At 36.6% G+C, this 17879-nt stretch overlaps 1 protein-coding gene across 1 annotated transcript; it reads left to right on the forward strand.

The window, feature by feature from the left end:
* Positions 1–831: 831 nt before the first annotated feature.
* On the forward strand, positions 832–3548 carry fgfbp1a (fibroblast growth factor binding protein 1a). The gene is made up of 2 exons (XM_033973557.2): positions 832–897; positions 2950–3548. Exon 2 carries the CDS (start codon positions 2967–2969, stop codon positions 3534–3536), a length of 570 nt encoding a protein of 189 aa, XP_033829448.1. The 5' UTR covers positions 832–897; positions 2950–2966; the 3' UTR covers positions 3537–3548.
* The last annotated feature ends 14331 nt before the right edge of the window (positions 3549–17879 follow it).

Genomic DNA, 17879 nt, shown 5'->3' on the forward strand with positions numbered 1-17879 from the left:
CCACCACTACTACTACAACCACTACAGTTACCACTGCCCCTACTAGTACTACTTACTACTAGTACTATTACGACTACTATTGCACACCCCTACCACAACTATTACTAGCACTACTTCTAATACTACTACTACTACTACTATTACTACTACCAACACTACTACTATTAGTACTACTGCTACTACTACTATTACCACCACCACTACTACTACTATTTCTACTACTACCACTACAACTACCACTGCCACTACGTATTACCACTACTACTACTACTACTACTACTACTACTACTACTACTACTACTACTACGACTAGTATAGCATACTACCACCACTGCTACTGCTACTGCTATAACTATCTCTGCTACTACAACTACTACTACTACCACCATTACCACAACCACTACTCCGACTACTACTACAGTATTGTATTTTTCCTATGTCCACGATTGTGAGATCTGCAGAATAAATGCAATTCATAAATTATAGATAGTGCAGTCATGAGCACATCAAAAAGTGTAATTTCTCGTCACAAACTACTTCCTTCCAGTGAACTATTTCTGTACAAGTCAGTCCAGATGTTGTAGTACCCAAATAAGCCTGCAGGTGCCACTAGTACAACACTCCCAGACACTTACACCAAACTACAGTGATTTTGTCCTGCCTTGACTTGAGTTTTTTTCCCCAACATTTTTCCCCCTTTCTAGCCACTTCATCATTGGCACACTGTACATCCAGATGGTCCGGGGAAAGTCCTAGAAGGCTCACAGTCATTTGCATCTCTTTATGACCAAAAAAAAAAATCTTTAAAAGTCAATTTACTGCATACAAGTGGGAATTCTTCAAGAAATCAGTGCAGTCTGTCACTTAAGATTACCCCCGTGCCTCTACTAAGAAAAGGTGAGTACTTACATGGTAATTCTAAGATAAGACTTGATTACATGCAAATTTTATTACTTAAAATGTGCAAGGTCGCTGGCAAAGTTTAAATTATGCAAGTACAGCAAGTTGTGATTCATTTCTTCCACTTATTCATTTGCATTGGGGTGTTTAATCTGGAAGGCTAATACTGCAAGACCTAATTCATAATGTATGTTAATGGCGATTCGGCCAGTCACTTGTGAGCACTGCTTTAAATTGCATATATACATCAAACTAAGACGACATACATAATGTTTTCAAGCCATGGATTCTTGGATATTACATAGAATTCATGCTGTGTTTGCATTGTTAGTGTAATCTCCATGGTAATCCCATATGGGCCCATAAAATCCAGGATTTCATGAGTGGGTTAAATTAAACATGTGAGCTATGACTGATTGGTTAGCAATTAGTACTGCTGCCTGTGGAGTAGAAGTGAAGTGAACATCGGCATATATGCAACTATGCAAAGTTCAGGTGTTCTTATTTGGTGCTATAAAAATATAAAGTGAATAAGGAAAGTAACAAATATATATTTATTATTCTGCTTTGTTTTGTTTGGTTTAGTTTTGTTTTGGGCCAGTGGTCTCTAATGAAGCTATTTTAGACACGTATGTAAACAGCCCGTGGTTATTTTCTCTGTTCTTCATTTGTGTGGGTGTAACTCATTGCAGTTCATAAGGGAGATATCATTTGAGATATCATAACCTTCACCTTATTGTAAAGCATGTATAAGGTAGAAATATGTTTAGAATATAAAGCTAATTATACTTATGCAAACTGTTCTAATATTTGTCTTTTTTGTCAGCTGCATCTAACTGATAATTTATTGGTTAGAACTAGTGCAGAAATGATGTAGTGCAATGTTTGACCTGGAATAGTGCTACAGGGTGGCCTAAAAGTCACTGACACTTTTAAATCTTCAATAGCTCCTATAATTCTTAAGTTATACTCACCAAATTTTAGCAGTAGATAAATGGAACCTTCCGAGATTTTTGGCAATATATACGGTTATAATTGTTAACTTACACTTGAACTTATCACTATTTAAACTAGGGGAAGTAAAAATGACTAAATTTTTTAAAAATTATGTTTTTTAAGTGTCTACCATTTTCGGTTTCACATTGAATAGCACTATCCAACATCCTAAAGCATTTCTGGGCTTATGGCTCTTATTTGATCCTCGATATTACATTTTAAGTCATTTACTGTCTGAGGTTTATTCACAAACAACTTTTCTTTAAGATCCACAGGAAGAAATCTGGACTACTCAGGTCTCAGGAGATCACATACTGCACCCTGTCTTTGAAAACAACTTATTATTCCTTTAATGGCATTTACGCTTAGGGCATCTATTGTATCAAAATGTCGATGGTAACACCACTGGGTTTCTTAATTTGACCCATCTGACTCAAAGTACCACTGTACAATGAGAGTTTGTTCTCCGGTGCTATATTTGCTCATATTAATGTTGGAAGGGTAGTTCTAAATGCTCTGAAAAAATAAAAGAAATATATTTAGAAACAAAAGAGTTATGAATTTTTTTCAACTGTCAGAGACTTTTGGGTATTACATACTTGGTGTAGATCTGATGGGACTCGGAAAGCCAAATGTTTTCTTAGGTGGTATTTGTTAAGAAAAGTTTGAGGACCACTGGGCTATAACATTTCAGAATGCAATAAACAATGCTATCCATGGGTTTAGGACTGTTGTCATAGCAATTAACAGTTTCAAAACCAAATATTCAGTGTTTTAAATAGGGAAAAGTCCTTAAAATGTTGCTTTGATTTTTTTTTTGAGAATTTATTATTGGACAAACAATTGTTGTATGTATAATTAACATCCTTATCTATGAAAATATGCTTTTAGGAGTTTAAGAAAGTCTGCTCAAAGTTCAACCTTTTGACCCTAAGCCTAGAAATTTACCAGAATGCAGCTTTCTTCGTTGGTCCTATAGCTGTCCAGGAATTAAATGAATGAATAAAGGTGTACTGGGGTCACCAACTTAAATCCCTCCTTATCCGCTTGCAGGTTTTAGTCCAGATTCCATGGCTTTACTTACCAACGCCACCATCCTGCTGATCCTGGCCTGCGTCTCCCACCAGCTCCTCGCCAACACCCGCAGGACCCCAAGGACACCCCGGCAAGCCAGGTCCCCGCAGCCTATAAAGGGAAAGACTGTGACGAAGGACAAAGCCGAGTGCACTTGGGCCGCTACGGGGGATGAAGTTTTTACTATGGGCATAACCTGCAAGAAAGCGGGGAAGAGAATTAGCTGTGATTACATAGCCCGACCAAATTTGTGCCCGCAGTTTGCTAGCAATCCCAAACTCTACTGGAGGCAAATTGCGCGGAGTCTAAAGAAACAGAGGGATTTGTGTCAGGATGGCAATGCGTTGATAAAGGCAGGGATGTGTAGAAGGGCTCCGAGAGATGCACATTTCAGGTTGGGAAAGGCAGACAGGAAAGCTAGCCCACATAGCAGTCCCAAGCCGTCACCCCCAGCTGTCAAATCCTGTCAGCCGGCTAACAAGAAGCTAGCACAAGAATACTGCAAAGACGCCTGGTCAACTTTCTGCACTTTCTTTTTCACTCTGGTAAAGGACCAAGACTGTTGACGGATGTGGACTACGGGAAAGTGATGTTTGTCTAAAGTAATTTTAAAAATCTGCAATCTGGGTAAAGATTTTTAAAGATGCACCATGGAACTTTTTCGGAGGGGGGTCCATCACATGCTTGTCTCTGTAAAGAGGTTATTGCTTGCCTGGGGTGTTCAGTTACACAGGTGTGAGCAGCCTTGCCTCTCCACAGAGCTGACATATAACTGTTGTCATTTGCTTGTCTCCATGGAGAAAGACTTTGTGGAACATTTGAGGCAAAGCTATAACGACATGATGACAAGTAAGTGGCGGACTCTACTAGAAAGGTTGCATAGTGGACCTTTAACACAGGACTTTTTATATCTAGTAATGCAACAATAAACAGATCTTCTACCATTGTTATTTTTATGATACTCTTGTGATTCAGTATTTATTGTAATATCCTGCAGAGGCTCCCAATGCATTTTTGTCTGAGATTGTAATATTTTGTAACACCTGAAGATTAATGTTTGTATAATTTACACAATGTAGGCTCTGTATAAGCAAAGGCTATCCAATCTAACACTTTCACCAACACTAAACTAATGTAACAAATCTGCTATTAAGTTGAACAAAATCTTAATATTTTTTGTAATATTTTATACAATTTTAAAATAAATGTTTATTTTAAATTTAACTCGAGTGTGTTGTTTTTATTTACTTCTACAGGGTATTAACTGCTAACACATAATGTATTTAGATCACGGTGTTACATTTTATTGTTTTGAAAATGCTATATTTGCCGAAAACGTGTTAACATGTTTTGTAAGTTTTACTTTCGTTTTTGGACACTCCCTATGCTCCCCATGTTAAGTCACTCACCCTTCAGAGCACTATCACAACACAATCAGCGTGCATCCTGCTAGTGAAACTACTGCACGTTGCATCAGGTTTGTGAAGTTGCTGTGTACAGTTTTATATAGTGCTTTTTTTTATATTTATGGAGAATTGCCGTGTGGGAGCATTGATGACGTTGGCTTGTGGGCTGAGAATTGTACAGAATCTTACAAGTAACCATAAGGAGGCTTCAAATAGGGCCCAGGAGAGATCACTAAAATACTCAAACATGCATGGATGACATCTAAAACCTCTTGAGGCATGTGTTTGATAAAGGAATAACATTATAACATTATATTCATAGAAATATATGTAAAGGTGCATTCAAACTAGACCAGGACTAAACCAGGACTAAACCAGGACTTAACCAGGACTAAACCAGGACTAAACCAGGACTTAACCAGGACTAAACCAGGACTAAACCAGGACTTAACCAGGACTAAACCAGGACTAAACCAGGACTAAAACAGGACTAAAACAGGACTAAAACAGGACTAAACCAAGTCTACATCAGAATTCACACTGGTTATTTGGTCTTAAATTGAGCCCATTTTAGTGAGTTTATTTAGTGATACAGACTTGGTTTGGTCCTGTTCTAGTCCTGGTTTAGTCCAGTATTTGTTCCGCATTTAATTCCGGGTTAGTCCCAGTTTTTGTCTACGTACAGGCAGTCAATGTACAAGTCTGAACGCACCCTATTTTTGCACTATGCCAACTTGCATCTTTGGGTCCACTTTTCACAAACCGAGGCAAGACTGGATCAAAACCCCAAAAACAGCTCTCGAATACCAATGCAACCTTATTTTTCTTGTTGTGATATTAAATAAAGAGTACTCTCCATCCACCCAGAGCCCAGCTGTGTGAGATGCAGATCACAGAGGGCGTTTAAGCAGATCAGTGGTTGGAGCATGTTTGGTATTGACATAGTAATTTGACTGGAGGCACTCGGGTTTTCTAAGTGCATACTTTGGCACTGACAGCCCCAAAGAGCAGCATTCTTCTCATAAAACAATCACATGCTCTGCTCCACTTGTGAATTCAAAGCTAAACGTTTATGGATGCTAGTTAGGGAGCTATAATATGCATCCATTTGAGAAGAAGTCTGCAGATTCATATGTACATGGATAGAACTCTGAACAACATTTTTCTATATAATACCACATTATTTTGTCCTAACAATAAAACTGAGGTAATTAATGTTTTTTACTATTTGTTGTGTATTCAATTAGTCAAACATAATACTTTTACTACAGTTTCAGTACTGTCTACTCAAGGGTAAAACTTCTCAAGTTAAAGGGCCCATATTACGTGATTTTCAGATCTATGTTGTAATGTTGTTTCCTCAGCACAAAAATACCTGGAGTTGTGTTTTGATTTGTTCACACATGTTTAACACACAAACCCTGCATTTTTTAGGGTGAGTTCTTCTCGCAAACAGAAAACACTCTGATCCACCTTGTGATGTCATGTGGTAATACAGGAAGTGCTCCATTGTGTTTTTGTATTCTGTACACCTTTACTAGAGTAATTTCAGTCCAGGAATTGCCAATCTCTATTAAACAAAAGGTAAAAGGTAGCTGTCAACTTGAAAACTACCGCTTCATAATATTATAAAGTATTTTGAGCTTTGTAGATGTAGACAGACTAATAATAAAGAATTACTCAAACATGTGTGAATGAAACAAAACACAACTCCATGTATGTTTTTGAGGAGGTAACAACATTATAACATGGCTTAGAGCTCATAAGAGGGAGGTTTTGCGTAATATATGACCTTTTAAAGTATTTTCTGAAAAATAAAGGCATGCTTTGTAACATTTCTGTCAGAGGGCATGGAATGGTTGTCTCCATGCCAAGTTAAAGGTCAGATCTGTGGAGAGTCGACACCACTCATGGTGAGAATGCATGTTTCAAAGATATTTTTTACAATTAAAACACCTTTAATTGGAGAAATGCAATATAGTTATATTTAATGCCAAAAGTTTAACACCTTTAAAACTTTTACAATTAAAGGTGTACTATGTAACTTTTTATTTTCCTTTATGTAAGAAAGTGACTGCACCAGACCGGCGTACGGGTAAGTTCTATGGCAAGAAAGCCTGTTTTTCAGTGCATTCTTGAGCAATAAAAACACAACATATATGATCCTTGCTTTTTAGTTGTTGCTTTTCTTTTTTCTTTTTTTTTTTATTACATTACTTTTTCATGCCCCAAAGTTATCAGCACCACATTCTGTACACACGTGCGAAGAGGCCGCTTATCTTTCAGAGACACATCTATCACTTTTCATTTGAACACATGACCATTGGACTCTCATGTTCTCTGTATGTACCATATCTGTAAAGTATCCTCCGGCGAAAAAAAAAAAACTTCAACACACTAGTATGTACGCTGCTGCACAGAACTGCCAAGCCCACCAATTATTTATGCCTGCAAGAGCTTTTAACTTTAACGAGCCTAAAGGTTGGCAGAAAAGTTGAAAAAAGTGTCCTTGAACGTGCTATCTTGTCATGTACACAAGTGGAAAACAGAGCTAATGCACAAACTGTATGGTCCTTCCATAGGTTATTATGTGCCATATAAAAGTAGGCAGTACGGTGAGAACTGAACATGGTATCTCGGGAACAAAGGCATGGTCATAGTAAATCATCTGCTAGTTTAATGCTATAACTGGACGCTCGATCGAATACTAGGGAATAAGGAGAAATATCTGTGTGATCACATTATTAAAGCCCCACTATGTAACCTTTTAGCCCAAAAATGTATGCATGTTTTTTTCTATTTTGGATGTTTTTATGGCGATAAATAAAATAGAAAAATATGTGCTTTTACCATAGACTGTATATGTAAATGGACATAGCTAACCTGCTAGCTGACACATTCCAAATAGGAAGTGAGCATGGGCACGCTTATGGCTGCGTCGACTCTGGGTCCACTTTTCTATTGAAAATGGTCTCAGAATGGTCTTAAAATGTCCGTATTAACCCGCTCTACATGATCCTAGTATTATTTCCCCATTGTCTCCATAAATCAAGATATGAACATTAATAAGAGATAAATTGGGCGTTTTCTTTCTATGACGGTGCTCCCGCTAGCATAAGCAAAAGGTTTGATTGACAGTGCCACTAAACGCCCGCTACCTGCTAAACCAGGGGTGTGGGTAGGAAGGCGCGTTACCTTCTACAACTTGCTGCTCTTGGATTGGCTCTTTGGTTGCTATAGTACTCTCGGTCAGAATTCCTAATATGGAACTTGGCTCCAAATTCGCCCCTGTAACTTTTAGCCTAAGTGAGCTTCATTTTACTGGAGCTGAACACTATTGGTGACGTCAAACTTCCTTAGTCCACTTCTTTATTCAGTCTATGGCTCTTACTGTGAGCGAGCTTGCACAAAACTTACTCTTACCTCCTGCTTGTTTCCATGGAAATGTAGTCCCCCCCCCCCCCCCCCCCCCAACAAACCCCAAGAGTAATTTTTTCATCATTATAATGCCAGATTAGACATGGGCAGTAAACAGGGGAAAAAACGCACTGTGGCTTTATATTCTGCTTTTGTTTGGATAATGTTCATAGCAAATCCTTGGGGCCCATAAATACCACCAGAATGTAATGGAGCACATTTCTTTTGATAAGAGATTAATGTTACAAACCCAGTTCAAATAGGTCAGATCAAGAAAAGCCGATAGACACATATAGGGCTGTATTGGCAATGCAATATTATGTAAGCTTCAGGGCCTTGTGTTGTTGTGAAAAAAGTATTATAAAAGCAGATGGTACTACATAATCCATGATCTTCATTAGAACCGAGCCAACATCAAGAAAATCAGACCTTACATACAGTCATAACATTTCTGTATGTTTTGGTGCACCACATCATACCAAAACAATCATATTGAGTTGTTTTATTGTTTGCTCAGCCCAGAAACTAGTAGAATTGTGTACTATAGTAGTACTTCATATAAATTAACAGGGGCCTACAGAGAGAAGGACAATGGTGGAAGAAGCACTTTTGTTACTTAAGTAAAAGTACACACACCAGGACGAAAAATACTCAAAAAAGTAAGAGTATCACATAAAAGAAAAATCTACTTAAATAAAAATATTAAAACACCCATTTCAAAATATATTTAAAGAGTGAAAAGTAAAAGTATTTTGCACAGAGTTTGAAGTCTTATAAGGCTTCAAATGTAGTGATTTTGATAAAGATTCATACTGAATTTTGTTCAGCAGAAAACATTGAATCAATCATGTTTCTAGCTGTTTTTATTTATTTATATATATTTTTTTTTTGTACTGCGAACGTCTTAAAAATAAACCCCGCAGACTTTTCAGCAGGTCTCAAAATCCTTTTACTTTTCAGTTCTGTTCAAAATATAGTGGAGTAGAAAATACAGGTATGCTGTCAAATGTAGTAAAGTAAAAGGAAATTTTTTATTTAAGTAAAGTACAGATACAAAATTTGTACTTAAGTATAGTACTTTAATACTTTTACTTTGTTACATTATACGACTGGAGAAAGTCCTATCAGCAGCCAAAAATCAAACTTTCAAACCTTTGTTGCTGTTTCAACACTAACTTCATTTCAACAGCCATGTGTATGTATTGCATTATATTGAATAGGCCGATTACAAATATCTCGGGTTAGGACTGGTGGAGCAGTTTTACTTTTTTATGACAATATAAAAGATATGTGAGGGGCCCTGGGACCTACTGATATCGACGGCCCTAGTTTGAGTTATTATATATATAAAAAATAACTTACCTTATGTTACATTGAGTCTCAGTGTAGCAGTTGGTATTCCCTATTTTGGCAGAAATGAATTGTCAACACTTTGTGGCTGCAACACAAAGCAAATTAAAGGGTAGGGTTGGAATGCTACACAGAATACTATATAAGAAGTATTTTAAGGAAGGAGGAAAACATACCAGCTGCTGCCCGATCTTACACAGGAAGTTTGCATCTGATGTCCGACTCCAACACCTGCTCAATCCTGGAATGGCCTGTAATTAAAGCAGTCTTAAAGTAGTCTTTTCAAAGATGTTTCACTGGAAATAACATTACCCGCTCCATCAAAGACTTTATTGTTGGTAATGTTTTCAAATTGCACTACTTTGTTCTATTCATTTGCTTTAATCTAGTCTTATGTAACAATCACTATTAACTGCACAGGGCGGCCATTACTCGCCTACAGAATTAGATGTGTTCAATAATAGACGCTAAAAGCTACAGGGCTTCTCAATGTGTGTGCAGCTGCAAACAAGGTAATGTAAGACTGATGCAAACATCTGATTCATCAAATGTTTATAAAGAGTCACTAATGTACAAAATTATATGGTGTATCATTCTCATAAACTGTATATATAAATGGACATAGCTAACATGCTAGTCTCCACATTCCAAATAGGAAGTGCTGATGGGTGCACTTTCAGCTCCATGGACTCTGGCTCTAATTCACTTTACATTAAAAAATTGTCACCCTTCTCACTGTAACCGCTGCAGTGAGCCTCATCATTTTGCTCTTAAAATGTTTGTATTAACCAGTTCTGCATGATCCTGGTATTTTCATTTCGCTATGACGTCAGTAAATCAAGATATGAACATTAATAACAGACAAATCAGTCGGCTTCTTTCCCCGAGGTTGCTTCCGCTAGCGTTAGCAGTAGGTTTGATTAATAGCTAAGTGGCCGCTCCTCGCTAAACCAGCGGTGCAGTGGGAAGGAGCATCACCTTCAACAGTCTCGCTCCAGATTAGCGCTTTGGTTGCTATGATATTCACAGTCAGGATTCCCAATATGGAACTCGGCTCCAAGTTCGCCCCTATAACTGCGAGCCTCGATAAGCTTCATTTAACAAGAGCTGAACGGTATAAGTGACGTCACACTCACTTAGTCCATTTCTTTATACAGTCTATGATCGTACTTTGTATTGTGTATCTTTCTTTGCAAGTGATGACAAGCTGAAATATTGTAAATAAGGGGTTGCTTTTCTTTAAATGTAAATGTCTTAAATGCCTTTTCAAGTATGGGAAACATGTATTATGCCTTCTTACCTTTTAAACTGTAACACAAAATCAGTAACTCTAAATATATAAATGCTGTAGACCATTTAAAAGTTTCTAAACAAATACATTTGAAATTTTATCCATTTTCTTCCACTTATCCAGTGCCAGATCGTGGAGGCAACAGTCTAAGCGGGGACTCCCAGACTTCCCTCACCCCAAACACCTCCTCCAGCTCCTCCGCTGGAACCCCAAGGCATTCCCAGGCCAGCCAAGAGACATTTGAAATTTCAATATAAATTATACTTTTCAGACTAGAAATAGTCATTTTTCTGGTGTTTTTTTCCCCCCTCCGAAGCTAACTAACCCGACAAAATTCAAATTATAGCTTATTTTTTGTGGTAGACTTAAAAACGTTTCCATTTAGATCTAATCCTCCTTTTTGGAATTTTAAACCTTCTGATGACAAAGCATAAAGGGTCTGGGAATTCAACGTCTGTGTCTTACCAGGAAAGTAAACTTCCTCCCTACTATTGTTACTGTAGCAGATTTGTACTGGTGGTCTGACTGTGCGTGGGCTCTGATTGGCTGGGGGAGGAAGGTGGATCTTGGCAAAAATCAAAGTAGCTGGTGACGCTAAGAAGATTTGTAGAGTTATGATTTAGAGGGACAATGAGATTATTGCAAACCCACAAAAAACTACTGTATTATAAGAGTCTGATAAAGTACAGCAGCTGACATAAGGAACTGTGTCTTAAAAATACTGCTTTGTGCTAACGTGGTGTCAAAATTAAGTTTGGAACTAACTTGGATAATTCAACCTTATTAAACATTTCCAGAATTCTTGGACTCTAATCGTGTTTTATTTACTTTAGTTTCGTTTTACATTTTCTTGGTTGTTTATCTGTGTAACTAAAATCCAATTATGATCCAAAACACTCTCAAACCTTCTGTTAAAATGTCTACTATAATGCATCATTTGGGTGCACATTGCTAGTATTGGAATTTCATGTTTTATAACTTATAATGCAGGCTACAAGTCAAAGCACCTCGGGTATCAAATTTGCATTTACAAACTGTCAGCAGAAGGTGCAAGGACACTGCAGAGGAAAGCAGTTTGAATCAGGCTAAAACAATAGTTGCTTTGCATTAATAGGTGTAGTGAAGGCCATTCTTATACCAGTATTCATCCACAGAATGTATATTTAAAGCAGAGGTGTCAAACTCATTTTCACCAAAATGGCCGCCATCAAGGGCCAGATGTGACTGTGGCCAGATAAATGTCACTAAATGTAAACAAATGTCATGTAAAATAAATGTAACAAATTTTAAACTTGTTAAATAACTGTTTCTGTATTTATTACTTATTCAAGTTGCAAATATTACATATCTGTGTATGTGAATTTCCTGATAAAGTGACATTTTTCTTCAGCACTGCTTCAAAAACAGCCTTTTTTAGCTTTTTAATTATTGGACAATTTGTTGTTTTTCTTGCAGACTAACTTTTTCATACTTAGCTCCGTGTTTGGTGTCAAAATGTCGACGTAGATTGTACCGACCCCGCCTCATAACACAAAAAACATACAGAGTTTCTCCTTAAAGCACAAACTTGTATTCCCCTTTAGAGTCTTTCTTGAAACTGCCTTCCACGCCCACAAAATTTTACTCTTCTTGAACAATTTGGGATGATTATTTGCAAATATTTCTCAGTGTCACTTGTTGGGAAAATCTCATTAGTTTATTGTCAGTGCAAACATTAAAGCAGCATAGACTTAACTCAAGCCTTAATTTACCTTCTCGCGGGCCACATAAAATGATGTGGCGGGCCGCATTTGGCCCCCGGGCCTTGAGTTTGACATATGTGATTTAAAGGGACATACTTAACCTGCTACCCGCTGCGTTCCATATAGGAAGTGAGCATGGGCACGCTTCAGGCTCCATTGACTCCAGTTCACTTTCTACTGAAAAACTATCAGCGTCAAATTGTGGTATTGACCCGCTCAACATTATTCTGGTATTTTTATTTTGCTATTGTGTTTGTAAAACAAGATATGAACATAACAGACAAATCAGTCACCTTCTTTCCCAGGGGTCACTCCTGCTAGCTCCCGCTCCATGCTAAATGGGAAGGGGCGTTACCTTCAACAGCCTCGCTCCAGATTGGCTCTTGGGTTGCTATGATACTCGTGGTCGGAATTTCTAATATGGAACTCGGCTCCAAATTGGCCCCTGTAACTGCTAGCCTCCATGAGCTTCATTTGGCTGCAGCAGAAGACTATGGGTGACGCCACACTCATTTAGTCCACTTCATTTAGTCTGGACTTTAATGTGCGTATGACAGGTTTTCATGATTCTTTCATTTTGACTTCATCTGATGGGATACTACCTGTTGATATAGATGATAGTTTTACACCAAGCAAGAAGCAATTTGAGAAGAAAAGTTGAAAAATGTGTCAAAAATTGCAGGAAATAGAGTTCTAAAACATATTGATGATATCATGCTAGGAAGAATGTGTTAGGCGCAATTTACACGTGAGACACTATTCCCTGATACTTCAACAAAATAATGGTGTTTTATTATATTCGTATTCTTTATATAATCATTCCTTTGTAAAATAAAGGAGTTTTGGTCTACAACAGTTATGGAATTCACTTGTGATGTCATGATTTTCAACCAGGAAGTAAAAAATTTTAACCTCAAAAAAAGTTAGCAAAATCTTAAATATGATGAACTTGTTTAAGTAAAATCATTAGTATAACCTTTAAAAACACAGAGGAGCTTTGAGGATTACCATCAAATCACACAGGAGATGGTGTGGTTATACTTAACACAACTATGTATGGTTTTGATAAGGAAACATTCAAAGTAATTATAACTAATGCTTAAAATCTCAAATGTAAGTAGCATAATAAAACACAAAGTTACTAACTGTCAAACTATTTCTGTAATATCAATACCATGGAAAACACACAAAAAAATACTTGACAAAGCGCTATTCCCTTGACAAAAACATGAAGTTCTGAAGTCATTGCTATGCTAGTATGTGCGCTGGGAGTTGGGGCTTGTTCACAGCGTCTTCCCGGAGCACACAGCAGCAGTGATTTATGGCAGGCTAAAGTCCTAGCCGCGGGCCGCGTCAATGCTAAGTCACTCGTAATGATTAACAGCTATATTAGCCTCCTGTGATGTAGGCACACTGGAACACTGGCGTATCTGTCAGAAGAGGGATGCAATACATACAAGAACAAGCTAAACAAAATGTCACTGTGTAAGGTAAAGGTATTAAGTTCAGGGGTAAATGCTTCTTCATCAGTGGGGACAATGGGGGCAAGGTGGGTTAAGTGTCTTGCCCAAGGACACAATGACAGTATTCATCTGTGGGATCTGGGATTAACACTACCAACTTGTGGGTATCTAACTGTTACTGAAAACTGTAACTGTTTAAATGTTTAATTTTACAGATCGCTAATGGTTCAGGTTAGTGCTTTTATGACGTTTTCCAGCAATGGGAATCCAACCAAAAGCCTTCTTGCTGTGAAATTTCTATTTAGCTCATTTGTCTAATGTTTTGTTCTTTCATTTGTAGTAGAAATTGGTCAACTGACAGCTACAGAAAAATACAAAAATAGCTGGCTGTACTTAAAATTCAGTTTGGTCCAATGACATTTGTTTTAATTAAAAAAATGCAACATTTGAAATAATTACTGATTTAGCATATCATGTTTAGTATCATGGTGCTCTACAAGAACAAGCAAAGCAAAGTGTCGTATGAGCCGTTAGTACAGGGGTAAATGCGGCATCAATTCATTTTCATTTATTTGTATTTGCTCTTTTGTGTGGGAATGTATTAAAGGGAAAACAAAAAGAGAGCATAGAACACAACACATTCAACTTTAAGAACAGAAGTACGATTGGGTTCACCCTTATCCTATTCTTTTCACAATAATAAATAACATATAAACATAGCTGGCCTTGTGTATATTCTGGTTAAATTAAGAAATATACATTTATACATTGGATAGTAGTTGAACAGTTTGAGGCTCATTCTCCAAAAATTTCTGCAACTGAAAAGTGTAGTTCTTGCAAAAAGTCAAATTTACTACTAAATCTACTACTCTCACTATTTACTGACAAAAAGTTTGCAGACTTTAAAATATACAGTCATTCTATGGCAAATAGCTGGCAATCATCGCTCCTTTACCACTTGTACTGGCTAGAGATTGAATTTTTGTGGCTTATTTTGGCGACTTATAAGAAAATGTTCGGTTTTTTCCTTCCTTCTTGAATATCAATCTAATCACAATACCATTATGTTTTTTTAGGGTTAACGACATGAATGTATGCAGTATGTAGCTATGTATTATCTATGTATGTACGTTCATATGGATCACCACCAGCGTCTAGATCTTGGGGGAAGAATCCTATGTCATATCCGACTCTGCACCCCTGGCGAGGTCTAAGCGCCAAAGCTATGTTATTACCTTCCTAAAACATTTATTTATCTCTTTTTGAGTTTGTTCTGATTGAGAGCTGTTCAGTTGCAGTGAAAGAGATGTGCATTGCATAATGTACTTACAAAATGTCATTGTGTAAGTTGTATAAAAATATATACATACGAGATGAATAGCTTGAGTTTGAGACAGACAGAAATGCAATTGCGGATTCCTGAATAAATGTTTGACATGAGTTGAGGTGAAATGTGTTGGAGGGGGAAGCAGTGGGCTGTGAAGAATGCATGCTGGTGCTTGCAAACATACTCACCTACAACTCTTAGCAGGTGTAGCATAAGAGCTGGTATTGAAATAAATGTGCAAGGACAAGCACAATGTTTAAATGTATCTGTCATATTGTGGAAAGACAAGATAAACAATGAACTTTTATGAGCTTTTAATCATATTGTTATAGTGTTCTTTCATCATTAGTTTACTCAGATTTGCATTTTGATTCATTCAAGTTTGAGTAATCCTGTTTTGTCTTTCATATGAGGTTTGAGTGCTAAGAAATGGTCTGTTTTCACCTACCTCCTGTCCCCGCCCACTCTGTACCTACTTAAGATTATTCCAAAAATTCAAACTGCAGGTCATATATGTAGGGTTAAAAGTGTCATTAAGTGGCACAACACAATATTTTCTGCCCGTTATGGTGAAATGTCACTATAAAGTCTATCTGAACTATCAGTTCAGAAGTTTTGAACAGGAAGTCAATTATCTGATTCTATTATTAAGCCATTTTAGATCAATATTGCAATTTACAATGAAAAAAAAGTAAAATAATTATCTACATGGGTTATATTTTAATACTAAATACCCCAAAAGCACAATATATCCTCTTTAAATACTGCAATATAATGAGATAACCAATATTGTTATATTTGGTTGTATATGTTTTGTTTTTTGGGAAAAGTTGTAGTGTGAGTCATATTGGAACCTTCATATGTTTCAGAGTTTACACAGCAGCAGAGTAGAAGCCCAAGAGGATCATGGGAGATGGAAGCCTCCGGCACCGGTAGCTATTTGATCTCACACCACCCAGACAGCACCCATAGGTCCACAATCAACAACCAGACGCTTCAACCCCCGGGTCATATATCGGTCTGCTGCTTGAAATTCGCAATGTAGAGTATATAAGCCTATATGGGGAATACAGTACAAGTAAAGGCAATATATTACAGTAGAGGTGATTTAAGTAGTATACAAAGGGTGGTGTTGTTGACAAAAAAGAATCTCTTTATATTTATTTCTGTGTATCCTGATAACAATCTACACTTGTGCTAAAACGTGTCTTTAAATGTATTAGTTGAGGATTAAGTATCAGACAATATCACTTTCATTACCATAATTTGGATCTTTTTATTGATTATTTTTCTGGCATTTTTTAAATTAAATAAATTATATACTTGATATTTAAATTATTTATATTGTCATACAGACATCATGAGAATTTTGGGAAAAAATGGTAAACATATAATACCATATTAACGAAAATTATCTTATTATATTATCATATAAAATTAGCCCTCTAAATTTATCACTACATGCTTATTTTCTCAACTCATATGCATACTAATTCTATACTAAAGATATACTTACTTTACTTACTTTAAAATACTACTAGACTAATACAACACTTACTTATAAATTCAAATCAATTTAAATACATTTCTTAAACGTTAAACAATGGAGTTCCCCAAGGCTAAATTTTAGGCCTGTGACTTTTTACTATATTTATTAATTTGATTAGCACCAATTAAGGGAAACATACATTTATATGCAAATGGTGCTGTTTTGTATGCAAGTGCTCCCTCTGCTGATCAGCAAGACTTTAATGAAATCCAAAATTTCCTAAAAAAAACTTAAATTGTCATAGAATACAAATAATACAAAGTATATTTAAGTGATGCGCAAGCTACAAATCTTCATACACTAATTGGTACATTGATTGAAAGAGTCACCACCTATAAATATCTTGGAGTTAGGCTTGATGAAAACTTGTCCTTTAAAATACATATCTCAGAAAATCTATTTTTAAATTTTTATTATAGAGACAAATATTTCATCCCATTGAATTACAGAAAAGGAAATTGTTCAAGCAGCCTATCTCTCTGTACTAGATTCTACTTCACTCTCCTTTTGTTTCATAACAGGTGATGAATTTAAACCCCATCACACACTCTATGAAAAAGTAGGTTGGCCATCGATATGTGGCAGAAGAGAACAACACTGTATAAAATGTATTTATAAGAGACTATTTCATAAACTACCTGGATATTTCACTTGCTTGCTGAACTTTGATACGAGAACTTTTAATACAAGATCTCATTATTGTCTACATCTACATCATTAGAACTGAAATGGGGGAAAAAAAGCTTTTGGATATTTTGCTTGTCAAAAATGGAGTACATTTCAAGGACACGCAAAAATTTATACACTGGTGCCACAAACACACTTAGCACTAAAATGCAACAATCTGGAGATAAACATTTACAATCACAACTGCACCTGTTTTTAATGTTTTAAATGGACATATCTAATTAATGTTTTGTTTGTTTTTGTTTGTATTTCCAGTATTTTAATAGGGTGCTCATGAAAAAAAAAGTCTGAATACTCTCATTGTGCTCTCCCTGTATTAATATAGATAAATAACAAATTGTGAGATATGCTGCCACCTTCTGGGCATCCTGTTCTGAATGACCTCCAGGCCAATCTATTGATTCAAGGTCCAGTGTGTCTGACATGGAGAGGTATTAAAGAGATGTCTTTATATGAGTCAACAAATGCCTATTAGTGTCCCGTTACTTATTGATCACTGACAGATGTTTTGCAACACACGTCCATGGGATTTGGTCATTGGAAATTAATGAGAGTGTGAGTCGTGGTGGCATGTCTCTTTTAATTATTAATTGGGAGGATTGTATTTTTTAAGATGGATTTAACACATGCAAGGATTAGTGCACAAACAAGTAAACAAATTTAACATCGCACGTGGA

Source organism: Periophthalmus magnuspinnatus, chromosome 10, assembly GCF_009829125.3.
Source record: "Periophthalmus magnuspinnatus isolate fPerMag1 chromosome 10, fPerMag1.2.pri, whole genome shotgun sequence".
In the NCBI taxonomy this organism is placed as follows: Eukaryota; Metazoa; Chordata; class Actinopteri; order Gobiiformes; family Gobiidae; genus Periophthalmus; species Periophthalmus magnuspinnatus.

Coding starts and splice junctions, on each gene's coding strand:
- fgfbp1a (XM_033973557.2), top strand. CDS start 2,967: ATGGCTTTACTTACCAACGCCACCATCCTGCTGATCCTGGCCTGCGTC.